The 17,362-nt window shown below is 39.4% G+C and overlaps 2 protein-coding genes across 3 annotated transcripts in view; one reads left to right on the top strand and one right to left on the bottom strand.

Annotated features, from left to right (window-relative positions):
• The window catches only part of TMEM68 (transmembrane protein 68), a 37,099-nt gene extending 35,502 nt beyond the window's left edge, over positions 1–1,597 (bottom strand). Inside the window, exon 1 of the mRNA XM_012661457.1 lies at positions 1,482–1,597. The gene's annotated coding sequence lies outside the window, so the exon portion shown is untranslated. The remainder of the gene's footprint in view (positions 1–1,481) is intronic.
• Positions 1,598–1,695: 98 nt separating this feature from the next.
• The window catches only part of TGS1 (trimethylguanosine synthase 1), a 46,712-nt gene continuing 31,045 nt past the window's right edge, over positions 1,696–17,362 (top strand). Inside the window, exons 1-5 of one of the 2 annotated variants that reach the window (XM_012661455.1) lie at positions 1,696–1,973; positions 9,882–9,946; positions 11,763–11,935; positions 12,582–13,410; positions 16,472–16,589. In XM_012661455.1, coding sequence (XP_012516909.1) covers positions 1,870–1,973; positions 9,882–9,946; positions 11,763–11,935; positions 12,582–13,410; positions 16,472–16,589 — 1,289 coding nt within the window. In that variant the 5' untranslated portion in view covers positions 1,696–1,869. Of the gene's footprint in view, positions 1,974–9,881; positions 9,947–11,742; positions 11,936–12,581; positions 13,411–16,471; positions 16,590–17,362 lie in introns of those variants that run through there. The other variant, XM_012661456.1, reaches the window with a different exon arrangement.

The raw sequence follows: 17,362 nt of genomic DNA, 5'->3' as shown, positions 1-17,362 counted from the left end.
AAAAAGAAAAAAATTTCTCTTTTCTTTTTCATATATTTAATAATGGTTTAACAAGGATATAGCACTCAGTTTTAGTGAATACGCATTCTACTTCAAACTATGAATAAAGCTGCAGTTTAATACTTCAGTCAAGATATCTGGCAAATTCAATCCCTTTATCATTAAAACAATACCTTTTAAATTTCAAGCTTCAAACTCAAGATTCTAATATAAATTACCTTTCAAGATTTTTTCTTTCTTTTAAATCCTAGAATGCCCTTCAACTTTTAGCTAACTTTCCACTCTATTTCATAATTACCATCCTACTGTTATTTTTTAACCCGGCCACTCATCCCAATAATGCTGCACATCTATATTGTACCAGTTAACTCTGCAGCACTCTAACCTCGAATCACTAAAATCAACGTATCTCTGACCTCAAAGTAGGGCAGCAGTAAGGACGTGGGAAAAAACATTTGAAAATTAACCTTGTATTTCCACCCACTAGCAAATGCGGACAAAATACTAATGACCATACTGAACGTCTGGATTTTACCATATCGGCATTTAACAGCACAAACCACGTCCCAAGCGCTCCAACAACTTTCAAGTCTGAACTTGCTTCTTTAAGGAAGCTGCCGGTGCAGTCTCAACAAACACCAGACACCAAATACAGACCATCTCAAATCCAGCAGTACTGTTCCAGTTTTTTCCATCCTATTTATGTGCACATGTACGTATTTTTATTACATAATTAGCAGCTTCAAGGCAGAGACCTGTTTCACAGGCTACAACCCCCAGGGACCGAGACTGCCTGGCACCTAAAAGGTCTGTACCGACTCAAACTATTAATAACATAAATGGAACGTTTCATATACATTGTTTCATTGAGTCCTTTCGGCAGCCCCACGAAGTACTTAATATTAATCATCCCCATTTTACAGATAATCAAAATGTGGCTCAGAAAAAAAAGTAGCTACGCAGGTCACACGAGTAGAAAAGGGGCATAAGCCAGGATTTAAAGCCTGGTTTGTCTGGATGCGAACACTCGTCTAACCACTACCCACGCGGCGTGCTCACTACACTCTCGGGATTACCACACTTTCCTTTGGGTTTTACACACAGGAAGCTCGAACTGGGTCCCGGACTCAGGAAGTCACTGGCCAAGCCTAGAGGCCTCTCAAGACGTTGGAGAAGCCTCGCCCTCCAGCTAAGTTTAGACAAAACGCGCCCAACTGGAGGTTTTAGAGCGCGAGGGGAGATGCGGGCCGAGGAAAACAGACTAGTTGTGACCCAGGGGAGGTAGGACCTCCCCACCCGGCCACTCTGGCTCCCGAGCCGAACGCCAAGCTCGGTGGGAAGCGGAGCCCGCCTGACCAGGGAATCCAGGGATTCCGGGGCGACCCGGGAGATTGGACGCGCGGCCTTCGCCGCTCCCAACCCAGCGAGACCCGGCGTCGGGCGGGAGGAGCACGGGGAAGCCAAGGCGGGGACCGACGCACCTCGGACAGAAGGGGGCATGGGTGGCTCGCCTTCACCCACGAACGACGGTGGGAGCTCTTCGGTGGCTCAGCGGCCGAGTGAGGCGGAAACACTTCGCGGCCGGTTTCCCCCAAGCAACCTGCAAGCAAAACGCCAGAGCGGCGGTTGCAGCCCGGGCCGGGTTGGATGTGACACCGCCCGTCATCCCGCCCCTTCCCGTGGCCGCCTGGAGCCACTTCCGGTGGCGGTGTCCAGGTTGGCTCCGGGCGCGAGCGGCCCCCGGGCCTGTTCCTAACCCCTGACTCTGGGCTTGCCCGCGAAGCCTATCTTTGGGCTCCAATAACCGAGTAGAGGCCCCGGAGGCCCGGCCCGAGCTGGGTACGGCAGGACTGCCTCTGAGGTGGTAAAATGTGCTGCGAGAAGTGGAGCCGCGTGGCCGAAATGTTTCTCTTCATTGAAGACCGGGATGAGGATTATAAGATCCTTTGCCTCTGCTCCAGGGCATTTGTAGAGTAAGTAGAAACGAATTTGTCTTCATTTTCTAGCACAATCCTTTCCCAGAAATGTAGGTGTTGCAAACGTAGTTATAACTGATCTCCGAAACCAGCCAGAGTATTTGACCCTTGGGCAAGGTTATGTTTAAAAAAAAAAAAAAAACAAACCAGAAGCCTTCAGACATTACGAAGTGGTCGCCTGCTGCCATTATTATTAAGCGAAGGACTACATCTGCTTTATAGGCTTTTATGAAAAAAGGTGGTAGCTGATAAATGTCATCTCATGTTTATAAATTTAGAGGGCATTTAAAAATTGAGGGAAAGTGACATGTAAAATGAAATCTCTAATAGATGTGACATCAAAAGGTGAAAGTTTAAAGTTGAGTAACTTGCTTTGTTTAACATCTTGTTTAAAATCTTGGAATCTATTCAAGTTCAAATGCACGCATTTAGAACTTCTAATCATTTAAGATAAAAGGCTTAACTGTATTTACATCAGTTTTTGAGATAGCTTTATTTTGGGGAAATGTTTGTTTCAGATAAAAATTGCCTTACATGGAAAAAAGTGCTTAGGAAAAAAACCGACAAGAGAATTGGATTGTAAGGATTTTTTTCTTTATAGTAAATGTGTAAATTAAGCCACTTAAATCTTTTTTTTATCTTTAAAACGGGAATAGTTACCATGATCTTGCATGCATATTGTTAGATTCAAATCCTTGTGGAAATGAATTTTATGTTATAGACTTTATTATAGTTTAATGTAGTAGAATTTAAGTTTAAAGGAATTCTTTTTTATTGTGTATTTTGTGGAGTAATCTGAAAATTAACCCAAGAAGAAGCGAAACACCATGTTAAATTTAACATTAAAAGTATTTTCACCTTTGTAGTCAGGTATGCACGTAATCATACATTCATTCAGTGAATGCTTTTGTGCGCCTGTGTATCAAGTATGCTGGCAGGCCTGGGGTACAAGACAGCCAGTCCCTACATGTATGGAGTTTACTTTCTAGCAAAGGAGATCAATATTAAATTAAGACAACTGTTTACATAATTACTTGCTTAATTATAGTTATAAGCGCTGTAAGAGAGAAAAGTACAGGATGCTGTGATAACAAATAAGGTCACAAAAGTTTCTTTGGGAAGTAGCATTTGGAAAGAGGTTTAAAGGAGATAAACTGAGGTATTTCTGGAGGGAGCATTCTTAGCAGGCTGAACTCTGTAAAGGCCTTGAGGGAGCAAAAGAAAGCCTGGGAAACTGAACAAAATGACTAGGAAAGAAAGGAGATAAGGTTGGGGAGGTAGGCAGGTTCAAAACATGCAAAACTTTGTAAACAGACTATAGGAAAACCTTAAGTTGGAGGGTGACATGATCAGATTTGCATTTTTAAAAGATTACTGTGACAGCAGTGTGGAGGATGGTGTGGAGCAAGAGAACCATTTAAGGCCATTGTCTAGGCAAGAGATTCTTGTGACTTGGATTAGGATAGATGGCAGTAGAAAGGGGGAAGGTAGGAGAGAAATCATTGGGATTGGGGGTTGGATTAGATGTGGGGAAATGAAAGAGAGAAAGGACGTGAAGGAGGAGACCAGCTTAAGGGTAACTCCCTGGTTGCTAATTCGTATTGCTGCCTTTCACTGAGGTAGGGATCCTTGGAGAATCATGGATTTTATTTTGGAGCAGGAATCAGGAGATCATGAGTTTGATTTTGTATTTTTCGATTTTGGAGTATCTGTGAGACATTCAAGAGTAGATTGAACAAGCGATTGGACACGTTGATTTGGAGCTCTGGAGAAGTCTGGACTAGTGTTAAAAACTTGAGCCATTCACCCTTAGATACTAATTGAAGTGATTAATTTGGGCGATAGGTGGGAGCAGGATCCATCCTTGCGGAATTCCAACATTTGTTGTATGATATATATTTTTTTTTTTTGGTAGAAGTAGTGTCTTGCTGTGTTGCCCAGGCTGGTTTCGAACTCCTGGGCTCAAGCAGGCTTCCCACCTCAGCTTCCCAAAGTGCTGGGATTACAGGCATGAGCCACTGAGCCCAGTCAGGACTTCCAGCATTTTTTAAAGATGAGAAGAGAAGTGTATTAACTGGGAAACTGCTAGAAGGCAAGCCCAAGTACACTGCCACCAAGTGTTTCAGTGAAGGAGTTATGAGTATTGGAAAGCTGCTAAAATATCAAACAAAACGAGAACTAAAAAGTATCCACTAGTATTGGCAAAATCCACTGGATTAATTGATGGCATATTAAGTGCTGTAACTAATTATTTTACATTTCGTACTGACAGAGACTCTCTCCTTGACCAAACTTTATTCAGGCTCCTCTGAGCTCTCTCTGATTAGGTCTCGTCCTTTGGGCTTTGTCTTTAGCCTGCCTGGCCCAGTTTTAACAAGAATCCTGCTAAATCGGTTTAGTGAAAATTCCCCCACCTTTGATATCTATCTGATCACCTTGGCCTGCCTTTAGCAAGAATCCTGTTAAGTTGTTTAGCAAGAAGCCCCCTGCCCTTGATGTCTCCTCTTACTAATTTTCCATCCACTGACCCCCCTCATTCTGTTCATTGGCTATCTAGCCCCAGCTGTCTTTGCTGTATTCAAAGTTGAGCATGATTCTCTCTCTCTTCCCCTCACCTCTCCCCCCTCCCCTATTGCCATAGTCTTGATGCCTGTCACAATTGTTCTGAATAAAGCCTTTCTTACCATTTTAACAAGCCTCAGAATAACTTTTTCTTTAAAAAGCCTTTATTTAAGCCTTCCAGCAGCCCCTTGAGGAGGTATGTCTTGTTATCCTTCTTTATTCAGGCAGAAAATGGCATCTCAGTAGTGGCCTTAAAAAAATCACATAGCCAGTAAGTGGCAGCCCTGGAATTCTACCTGACATCTGTGTGACACTAGAGCTTTTCTACTATCCTTCCAGTTGATATAGAACATATGATTTCATTGAATATCCCTGATTAAGAAGTCACTACATCCTACTGAAATAATTAAGCAATAAGATAGATTAGTTGAGATAAAGGACTATTCTGGAAACTGAAAAGCCTGTATGTACCTCTGATCATATTCATGTGACAGTGCCTAGTGATGATCTCTAGAGTATTTCATATACAGTATAACAAAATCATTTGATGTGTTTTCTTCCCAATAGGTTCCAGAGCTAGAATTTAAGAGAATAGAGACCTCAGAGAACATCTGTCTGCTTTCACAAAAACCAGTCATGTGCCCTTGTGCAAGTCACATAAAATTTCTATGATCCCGTTTCAGCACTTGCAGAAAGGACTTCCTTTTCCTTTTACTACTTGAAAATGAAACTGATTCATAGTCCCTTTGCAGTAGAGGAATTGCTACTTGTACTTCAGAGATTTCCAAGAATCATTTATTCAGCATGTATTTTGGCCACCCTAGTGTCAGGTACTGTGATAAAGAGATGACATAGGCATGGTATCGATAATTGTTGTATTCAAAGGTATTGTGGTGAGAATTCAGGTGACTGCTTAGAGCTCTAAGGAGAGCAGTATCTTGGTGGGGTTACTGCAATCTAGGTCAGGTCTCCAGATTTACAGTTCAAATCAGTAGTTAAGTTTTATTTAACCTTTACATGTGTCAGGTTCAGAAATTAGTTCATCCTTAGTCATTGGGCTGGATCAGAGTTAACACTCTGATCAAACTCAAAGATTGCTTTACAGAGAATATTTAGCAAATACAATGGCAAATTCTTCAAATACCAGGCATTAGAAATACGCCATTCCCAGTGACAAATGCTCTTGGAGATACTCAAAAGTTATAAGTAAGAAACAGTGTTTTCATAAAAATTTAAGAGCTAGTATTCTCTCTTATTGCTGATCTTTCTGCCTTAAATTATCTGTAGCCCTGGAACATACTAGTAATAATGTTGGACACCTGTTTCACCTCTTACCCATAAAGAAATATCTTTCTACTCCTTCCTCAGGACCTTTCCTGACCTATTAAGCTGGACCCTTTCCCTGGAGTGGTTGCAGGCTAGTGCTGTGCATGGGACAAAGGAGCTCACCAGAAAAGGGTACCTGGCTGTGTGTTGGAGGTACAGGCCAAAAAAGAAGAGTCAGCCTCCAGTCAATGCCAGCCAAGGCTACATGCTTAATTCTTAGCCTACGCCTGGTTGGGTCCTGGTGCTGCTTACATGAAGCCCCCTTTGTAAAAAGAAAGAGAGAATATAAGTTAAGAAATATAAAAAGTTGAGAAAATTTTTCATATCACACCTCTAGAAAACACTATGTGACTAGATTTGAATTAAAACAACTTTTGAAATAATTTAACTATCTTATCACCAGTTACATTGAATTTAGTCTTTTTGAACTAAAACATGCATTCTTTTCATTACAGGTAATTTCATACATATTCTTAGAACTTTTACTTCACTTTAAGGAGCACATTCCAAGTTCAAAATAGGTGAAGGGAAAAGAATGGCTTTTTCCTTTAGATCGGTTAATGCTTAGACAAATTATAACCCTTTAGAATGAAAAGAACTTGGAGATAGTATCTTGGAATGGTTGCCAATAGTCATTGAGAATTCTGTGGAGATGGGAAACATGCTAGAAGTTCAGGGGCTCATAAGTGTAACCCTGACTTTCAAGACAGGAAAAAGAAGTGTTTCAAAATCTAAAAACAGAAGATTTGATTGCTGACGAAAATTCTAGAATAGATTATTAAACTAAAAGATCAGTGTCATGTAGCAGAAAACATAGAAAATGAGCATTAGCATGGGTGCCAGATGTCTTCTCAGGGATTAAGAGTTGATTCTCATATTAAATAAGAGTATTGCAACACTTTTCCTCAAAGGCAGGAAATATGAGGTAATAGTGTAACTAATTTCTGTTTTCTAAGGACATTATATTAAAACTGTCTTAACACTAATTAGAGTAGTATTCTATTTCATCTGCTCATTCAAGTTTCTGTACATTATCTGTATAAAGAAGACGTAATTGGAATGTTATGGAGTTCTTAAAAGTAATTGTTACAGGGGCTCTGTAGTAACATGAAAAAATACCTTATGTTAAATTAACATATCAGAATACAAAATAACTACACAATGATTATAGAAAATTTTGTGTGTGCATGTAGAAAGCCTAGAATAGAACATAGGAAAATGCTGTAATGGTGGGGTTATTGGTTTTTGTTATATAAAGTTGCTTGTGTTATAAAAAGCTTTTGTTATTTAATTTTTAGATAATTCATTTTGAAATAATTTCAAACTTAGAAGAATAGTTGTTCTCCTTGCCCAGATTTACCGACTATTAACAATTAACTGTCTTTGCTCCATCTCTTCCCCTCCATAGGGATATATGTTAATATATAAACACACAAACACAATCATTAGTCTTTTTCTGAACCATTTGAGAGCAAGATGCAGACAGGATTTTAAGTTTCATGGCCTTAACATTCTGTAAGATGACCTTGCTTAACCTGGGTCCATCTTATGTTTCCTCAGGAGCACAGGTCATGCCTTCGCAGGAATATCACGGAAATGATGCTGTGCCCAGCTCTGTATGAGCAAGGAGGCACTTTATGTAGGCAGCGCACCACCATGGCTGATGTTGCTGCCTGCCAGGTTTCTCTACTGGAAAGTCACAATGGCTCCCTTTGTATTAGTCAGTATCTGTGGGAGCATATTCCACTATTACACCAATATTTTGTTTTCCAGCAGACCTACAAGCCTTAGCCTTCATCAGCAGCTTCCACCTGAATCAGCTACCTCTGTAAAGGTTGCCTTGTTTCCTTCATTCCTTCTGCATTCCTTCTGTTAATTAGCATTCTGTAAGAAGCACTTTCCCTTGTCTCCCCATGTAGTTGTTTATGTTAACATGGACTCTGGATTCTTAGTTTATTAACAGGTTATATTCCACTGCTATCATTATTTATTTTGGTGCTTATGTTGTCTCTGATTTAGCCAATGGGAGACTCTTTGAGGTGGCTCCTTTGTCCTTTTGTGTGTACCCAGCATTCTTTGAGTGCTTCACAACCTTCTGGCAGAAGATGACCCAGACCTGTCTTTCACAGTCCATGCTCTAACCAGGAATTGCCATTTCTCCAAGCCACCCTGGTTCCTTAGTGGAGAATAGTATTTAGAAACCAAAAGCTGGGTGTTCATTGTGCTTATTGTGCCTGTACCTTCTCCATAGATACAGTTAGGCAGGGTATATATGCGTCCACATGCGTACATAAATATGTATATGTGTATATGTACACACATACACATACATACATACATACATAACACATATAAAACTATTTTCATATCCACTGTGTGTATAAACTTATATACCATGAGTTTATAACAATACTTCCAGCGTTGGCCCAACAACACCTCAGGGTTCTTTCTAGCCTGCCTTGTTTTTAAATGACTTGTCTTGAGCCCACCTTGTTTTTAAATAACTTCAACAAGGAGAATCTCGACTATTATTATCCTCAGTACATTTACTTATTTGTTCATTATAACCAGTATTGCAACCATACTGGTCCTCTCCTCCACCTGACACCTCAGTGCCCCATGTCTGTGGGTGCTGGTGGGCACACCACCCGTGCCCTCTGTGCAGCTTCTGCTTGCCCTGCCCCAGTGCCTATGTTCTTGGGGAGGGAGGGAGTGGTCATGATGCCAGAGCTCATTTGCACATCACCCCCTTCACTGTCCTGCTGTGAGTCACCACCTACTTTGCATATTATCAAGTATTCCCAAAAAAGAAACGAGGATATGAAGTAGATCAGGTACACAGGAATTTTACTTTGTTATATTTATTGCTCCATTAGTAAAATAAGGTTAGTTATGACTTGCAATTGACCTTACTGTGGCAGTTACAATGGAGTTTATTACAGTTGAATTTATAGGTAGGAAGATCTATCTAATAGGAAAAACTTCCCCTTTTTTTTTTTTTTTTTTTTTTTTGAGGCAGAGTCTCACTCTGTTGCCCAGGCTAGAGTACCATGGTGTCAGCCTGGCTCACAGCAACCTCAAATTCCTGGGCTCAAGTGATCCTTCTGCCTCAGCCTCCCGAGTGGCTGGGACTACAGGCATGCGCCACCATGCCTGGCTAATTTTTTCTATATATTTTTAGTCGTCCAGCTAATTTCTTTCTATTTTTAGTAGAGACAGGGTCTCACTCTTGCTCAGGCTGGTCTCGAACTCCTGAGCTCAAACAATCCGCCCGCCTCAGCCTCCCAGAGTGCTAGGATTATAGGCGTGAGCCACCACACCCGGCCTAAAGTGTTCTGTTAGGTTTATTTTGATAATATCCAGTCACAGTACATAAAGAAAAATCTTAGAAGTTGGGATGTAAAGAAAAGTTCATTCACTGTTTTTGATAATCTGTGAGACTGAATTGTTTTGCCTCGGTTTATTTTTCAGGTTGATAAGATATTTAAATAAGAATTTCATTGTTAGTCTTCAAAAAACCTTTGCTCAAACTGAATATCTTATCTACTATTTATGTTGGATAGGTTGCCTTACTTGCAAATGGATTAGGATCTGTATATGGATTTATGTGTGTGTAAGCCAAAGCTTTCCACTGTTGTTGGAAATTGGATATTGTTGGATATTGACTTCTTACAACAAAATTTAGAGAACACCTCATTATTTAGGTATCATAACAAAGAACAGATTCTTTGCCCAATATCTGGGAGAAATGCCACTTAATTTCAAGAATTAGTAGTTATATAACAAATGCTACCGTGTGTTAGGTACTATGTTAAATATTTTACATATGCTATCAATCCTCATAAAAATTCCATGAGAAATGTATCTCTATATCATAAGTGAGGAAAATGTATTAGTAGATTGCTTTTCTGTTTATAACCTTTTAATTAATTAATCTATGCTAACTTGAGCTTTTTTTCCCCCTTTAAGTTTATGGCTTAATTTGTTTTAATATGGATTGCTTAATTTGCTTCACAGGGATCGAAAATTGTGCAATTTGGGATTAAAAGGCTACTATGTCAAAGACAGTGGCAACAATGCAGGTAATATAGTATAAAACTCTATAGCCCTTTTTTGCTAAAATTAACCTCAATACTGTATTACTTTATGTATAATTTGTTATAATATTATGTTAATTTGTTAGCATAAAATATGATAAATGCCAAATAATCCTGTAATCATAAACAGTATTTTTTTATAACATGGTTCTATTAATAGAATCTCTTCTATTAGCCAATCTTTTATTTTTCTGTACCTTCTATGTGGGCTTGATATAGCCTCTTTTGTCCTGTGAAGCATTCCTTTCTAAGTTGTTGTCATTACATAAGAGCAACCTGGAATTCGAAGCTTTGAAAAGTAAGGAGTGTGTAGTTTCTTCATCAGAATTTTATTGTATAGGTAAAAGATGCAGGATAAATTCCAAGTGAACATCGATAGTCTTTTGCCTGAAATAAAGAGGCAGTCATCTGGGTTAACTTTCCCGAGTACAAATAGAATTTGTCTGTCCGTTGAGCCTCGCTTTGTCTCTCTCATACTTCGCTACTCCATTTGTCCTTCCACACAGACTTTTTTTGTTTCTAGACATGGAGAAAGCTGCAGCATGGAGTTAGAAGCCAATTAGCCCAAGTACAGTGTGCCATGGCTACCTTTGAAAATCCTTTTAACTCTCACAATGATGGGACAAATCTTTGTTTCTTCATTTGATCACTGGATGAAATGTTGGTTTGTGTTTCAGTGCTATGCTGGACAAAAAAGGTTTCTGTAAACGCTAGGCTCCCACTGAACATAAGATAATATGCACACCACAAGAGGAAAATAAAACTTAGCTTATTCATTTTTCTCATTTTGCTCTCTCCTGAGCTTTCATAAGTTCATTGAATGGAATGGTGAGTGGTTTAAATAGGTGTTATTTAAAGAAGTGTCTTTTTTCCTCTTGCAGGAGCCTGTTTGATAGAATTTACATATGAGATTTCTCTTTTAAAGTCTCCATTTCTGCTAAGTAAGAGTCACTGTTCTGTTGCCTGAGATCATCTGGCTGGAGTGCAGCTCACCACTAATTGAATATGCTAATATATAAAATGATTTTTGTTATCTCAAATTTTAAACAGTTAATAGAGCCCTTGAGCACTTGAATGGCATTTGTTCAATTAGTGATACAGTCTCTTAGATAACCATATTAGGGTAAAGTAAAACTTGATTGTTGTAATAAACAGTTTTTCTTTAAGATCTAGACTCAAGGAGCTTGAAAGAATCTTCCAATTCAGTGGATTTCAAACTTTTAATAGCAGAAACCTTTCATTAAATCGGCTCTTCCACAGAATCGCAGGACGCAGTTGTGGTTGAAGTGTCCAATTGTGTTGAAGTGTCTGTGAGGTGCCTGAACACATACCTCTCACCTCTCTTGTTAACAGCTCCTAAAATAATTCCACAAAAAAGGACTTTAAATCCACTGATTTTATTCAGTAGTTTTACAGATAAAGAGTGTGAACATGTAAGCATTTTCTCCACGGAGCAGGATTATGTCACCCTGCCCTCCCTTGTTTCCATCCTCAGTGCTTTGCACGGTGCTCAGCACAGAGCACGTGCTCGGTAAGTGCAAGTCGAATGGGCATCTGGATGGATAGTGGCAGGCAGAGCCAGCTGAGAAGTTGTCTCTTGATTCTTCATTGGCTATTTTTGTTACTAATCTATATTGCCATCAATTCTTTTTTTTCCCCCTTAAAAATTGTAACATATGTATACCTTTACATTGGGAAAGTCATATAATGTCTCTGGATCTCACTTTCTTCTTTCAAATGACGATAAGAAAACCTGCCTCTAAATTTTCTTTAAAACTAAGCCAACAAATGCTGTGTGTAGGAGACCACACTACGGAAGAGGAGGAAGGTGGTCATTCCCATGGTACTGCAGAATCATGTGACAGCAAAGGCATAGACTTAGATGAAAATGAACTTGATTCTGAGGCCGAACTGATGAGAAGTATGGGGTTGCCACTTCAATTTGGTGGGATAGCTGCACATAAAAATTTTGAGGTAAGTATTAATTTGCTTTCATTATTTCTACTTCTTAGTTTTCTTTATAAAGTGTCACAAGGAATTACTTTTTTTTTCCTTTTCTTTGAGACAGAGTCTCACTCTATTGCCCAGGGTCGAGTGCAGTGGCGTTATCGTAGCTCACTGCAACCTGAAACTCCTGGGCTCAGGTGATCCTCCTGCCTCATCCTCGCAAGTAGCTGGGACTACAGGCAAGTGCCACCATGCCCAGCTAATTTTTTTCTATTTTTTGTAGAGACAAGGTCTCATTCTTGCTCAGGCTGGTCTCGAACCCCTGAGCTCAAGTGATCCTCCTCCCTTGGCCTCCCAGAGTGCTAACATTACAGGCATGAGCCACTACAACAAGTGTACAAATTACTTTTTATTCCAGATCAAATGCATTCATGATTGGAGCATTCTACCTCTTTTTACAAATAAACCAAAGCTACCAATCGTGATATGTCCCATGTGTGACTTTTTCTCCTCTTGGGAACTTAAATAGTAAGAGTCACTTATTTGTGTAACTAAAAGCCCAGAGTGTGGCGTTGAGAGTATTTTGTTTAATGTCAAAATAGACTTGGATTCTACTTTCTTCTATAATATATGAAGTGCATTTTATATTCAAGTTATCATTTATCTGGTGTAGGTGTCTATGAATACTAGAAATAAAGTTAAAATAAAAAAGAAAAAGAAAAAGCATCAGAAGAAATACTTAAATGAAATTATGCGAGAATCTTGGAGAAAAGAATATGAAGAAGATGACATTTTGGATTCAGATGATCCATCTGAAGTTGAACAGTATGAGACTACCAGAACATGTAAACTTCAAAGCAAAAAAGACATTGAAACAGAAAATCTTCCTGTTGAAAAGACATTATCACCAAAGCTAGAGATTACAGAGAAATGGGAAAAGTATTGGAATGAATATGGAGGAGGACTGTTGTGGCAAAGCTGGCAAGAAAAACATCCAGATCAAACACTGTCTGCTGAACCTTGGAACTTTCCTGATACAAAGGAAGAATGGGAGCAACATTATAGTCAACTGTATTGGTATTATTTGGAACAGTTTCAGTATTGGGAAGCTCAGGGTTGGACTTTTGATACCTCACAAAGCTGTGATACAGATACTTGTGCACCTAAAACAGAAGTTGACAGCAAGAAAGAAGAAAATTACATGAAAGTCAACTTAATATCTTTTCCGTCTTCACCTACTGCAATAGATAATGACAACTCTGGTACAAGTGATAAGGATCATAATGAAATACTTGATGGAATTAGTAATATCACTCTGATTTCAGAGGAAGTAGAACAGGGCCAATTGGATTCTTCAGTAAGTCGTGATGATTGTCAGCAGCTCGGCGAAGTTAGCAGCAGGAGAGAGTGCCCTGCATCTGGCCAAAGTGAACCGTGTAATAATGGTGGAACCAAGGAAAGCAGCTCATCTGGGAATAGAAGCACAGACCAACCAGCTCAGGGTAAGATTAAGCAAGATTTATTCTGCTGAGTAATGGTTAGCAAAATGAATTTATTTAGCAAAATAACTACTACTAATACTTTATAACAGAGTTAAACAATACCAACTATATTCATACTGTAATGAAATTATTTAATCCATCTCATTTTAATATCACAAGTTATATATTTTCCTTTTGTATTAATAGGAATATTTGCATAGAGTTCTCAAAAATACCATTCCTTCCTTTTGTGCCTTAGTGGCCGGTGAAGAAAAACATGGATATCTCTTGAGGAATGTAATTTAGAGTGAGCTTGGAACTTTCACAGTTTTCCACAGCAAACAAATTTATAGGAGGCATGTGAGAGACTGATTGAAAGCATACATTTGGCATTAAGCAAACCTACTCTGGTCATATATAGAATTTATTTAGGACACGTGAAATCTTGCTCTGTAGGAGAATCTCAACAGAGCACAATATTAATTTGTAACTGAACAGGTTGATTTCAGGATTCCCATCAATAAAATATCCAGGATAAGGAACTTTGTTGACTCTTACATAAGGGATTGAAAAAAAAAACTCACTGTGCAAACTGGTGCACTGGGAGGACTAGAGAAAGCCGATAAGAAGTGTGTTGAGGTCAGGCGCGGTGGCTCACGCCTGTAATCCTAGCTCTCTGGGAGGCTGAGGCGGGTGGATTGTTTGAGCTCAGGAGTTTGAGACCAGCCTGAGCAAGAGCGAGACCCCGTCTCTACTAAAAATAGAAAGAAAATTAATCGGACAACTAAAAATATATAGAAAAAATTAGCCGAGCATGTTGGCGCATTCCTATAGTCCCAGCTACTCGGGAGGCTGAGGCAGAAGGATCGCTTGAGCCCAGGACTTTGAGGTTGCTGTGAGCTAGGATGATGCCACAGCACTCTAGCCCAGGCAACACAGTGAGACTCTGTCTCAAAAAAAAACAAAAAAGAAGAAGAAGTGTGTTGAAAGAGATTAATCAGAGTAGGGTGGGATGAGAATGCTCTTGCTAGGGGGAAGGGTTGTGTCATTGGTGGCACCAGGAAAATGGGAGAGGAAGAAATTTTTATGACTTTTGAATGTCCTAAAGTCTTGGCATCCTTGGTGTTTGATGCCGGAGAAATCTAGTATAGAGGAACTTTCTTCTCAGTCTTATTCCTATGTGAAGCAAAAGGTGTTGATGTTTCACTGAATAGCTGAGTTTGCTCTGCTCATCTCAGATTACTGATCTCCATCTAGTTGAGAGAGTTTCTAAAGAACTCTTTCAACTTTGTTATTTTTCTTTGCTTTCTACTTTTACAATGGAGCTTACTTCAGTACAGTATTCTCATTCCTTTCTATTGGTGTTATTTTCATCCTTTTATATCTGAAGATTTTGTTAGTATTGTGATACTCTTCTGTACTCTCCTGATATCTTTCTGTACTTATTTTGACCATAAATTTGTAATAAGCATAATTGGTTCCCGTCCCTCATCTACCAACTTCTTTCCTTTGCCAAACACAGTAAACCTCATTACAGTCTCTGCCTTCTATTGCCTGTTCTCTTCCTTATGTGTGTAGATTGACCATTTCTGTAATTAGCTCCAATGTATCTGTCATCAGCATCAACTGGAGGATTTTAGGTTTTGACTTAGAAGGTGCATATTACGTTTCTGTGTAAGTGTGTTTTCTACTTCTCGTGTTTGGTGCTCTTCTGAAAGAGTGTCCCCAGCAGTCAAAGCTTCCCACTGTCTACCCTACGATATCTTTCTTCTAGTCTCACTTACTCACTTTCTTCAGTCTGATGAAATAAATAACAAAGACAGATATTTGCCTCAGTTGGAGCCACAAGAAGTTAAAAATACTCTTTTCAAAGGTTGTACTTATGGCCGGGTGCAGTGGCTCACGCCTGTAATCCTAGCACTCTGGGAGGCCGAGGCGGGTGGATCGCTCAAGGTCAGGAGTTTGAGACCAGCCTGAGCAAGAGCGAGACCCCGTCTCTACTAAAAATAGAAAGAAATTATTTGGACAACTAAAAATCTATATAGAAAAAATTAGCCGGGCGTGGTGGTTCATGTCTGTAGTCTCAGCTACTCGGGAGGCTGAGGCAGTAGGATTGCTTGAGCCCAGGAGTTTGAGGTTGCTGTGAGCTAGGCTGATGCCACGGCGCTCTACTCCGGCAACAGAGTGAGACTCTGTCTCAAAAAAATAAAAAAATAAAAAATAAAGATTGTACTTATCTTTACTTCCATTACTAATTTAACCACCTATATTAAATACAAATGTATTTGCCTTGTGATGAAGAGAAATTCTTTGAAACAGGATGATCATGCTGTCTTTGGAGTCGTTTACATTAAAATTCTAAAAGAATGTGACCACAAGCAGCTATCACAAAGGCAGCTTTGTGGATTAATTTGGGTAGATTTGGGCAGCTATGAAGGAGTGGTTTTAGTTTATTTTTTTAAGTAGTTAGATCATGGAAACTTTTAAACCTGTTAAAAGAAAAACTTAAGACAAATTAAATTTAACAGAGTTTAATTGTACAAAGAGTGATTCGAAAATCAGGCAGCATCCAGAAGCAGAAAAGGTTCAGAGCAACTGGAGGGCTGCCACATGGTTGGATAACATTTATGAATAGGAAAAGAAGAGTGACGTACAGAAGATGAAAGTGAGATACAGTAACAGCTGTATTGGTTACAGCTCAGCGTTTGCCTTATTTGAATACAGTTGGCCTCCTGTAATTGACCAAAACTCTAATTGGTATAAGAATAGATTACAGTTTACATGTCCAGTTAGGGTACAGGTCATTATGTACAGTGTACAGAGAAACCTTTAGGCCAAACTTAAAATGTGTGCAGAAACCCCTTTAAGCTAAATTTAATTTAACAAATCGTATCAACATAGTTACAATTTTTTAAATGTCTGCATGTAGACACAAACAGGTAGACGTGTCCCAGTACTTTGCCTGGTGCACATGTACAGTTCATTACAGAAAAGGCACTGAAATATTTTGATTGGCTTTGCAACTGGCAGAAAAGTTGTCAAACCAAGGGGAAAATCCACTGCAATATTTCTGCCTCTTTAGATTCACAAGAATCTTCAGGAGCAAACACAAGCAAAGACAGACCACACACCAACAGTATTGATGGCGAGGAGAGCGAAGAAGACCCACCTGAGCACAAGCCAAGCAAACTCAAGAGGAGGTCAGTTGCACATTACTTGTCTCTCCAGAATGTCTTAGCACCAACATTTGTGTCCATAAGTGATGCTTGTTTTATGCACAATACTGCTAATCCTGTGAGAAGAGACAGGGTCTACTAGTGAGACCCTGAACCTTTGGAACCATAGGCAAATCCCAATTCTATCACTCACAAACTAAATACATTTCTTAATTTCTCATCTATAAAATGGGACTGATGCCTTTTTTGTGAAATCTTTGGGTAGACTGGAGCTAGCATGTAATATATCTCACACTTAGTCGCTATCAATGGATTATAACTTTTAACTGATAATTAGATACTCTCTCTCTCCCCCCATGTTCTAATCTTTTTCTTAAAAGTCTGGGTATACATTATTACAGATTCTTATCACTGAAATAGACCTTGATAGGAATAGTGATGCAAACAGTGGTAAGTAATGTACGATGTACAGATGATGAAAGTGATAAGCTCGGATGAAGTGACAAGCTCAGAGTTACTTTACATCAATGGAAGCCCTGAAGCTGGAGCCCAGCCCAGTGCTACCCACACCAACGCTCTTTCTCTTTACAACTGTGAAAGTTGTAAGATTCAAAATAGAGACACTTGTGTCAAACCCTGGAAGGATGCAACTGGGAAGATTATAAAGGGAGGGTTCTCACACTCAATTTGCCTGGTAACATGAACTATCACAAGAAATGTTTCCCAGCTGCAGCTTACTACATGAGTCACAGAAGGACAACTAGCCACTTATACAAGAACATTTGCCTGACACACTG

The sequence above is a fragment of the Propithecus coquereli genome, unplaced genomic scaffold, assembly GCF_000956105.1.
Source record: "Propithecus coquereli isolate 6110/MARCELLA unplaced genomic scaffold, Pcoq_1.0 Scaffold71, whole genome shotgun sequence".
Lineage (NCBI taxonomy): Eukaryota > Metazoa > Chordata > Mammalia > Primates > Indriidae > Propithecus > Propithecus coquereli.
Note: the sequence above shows the minus strand (reverse complement) of the source record. Positions and strands in the feature narration are given on the sequence as shown.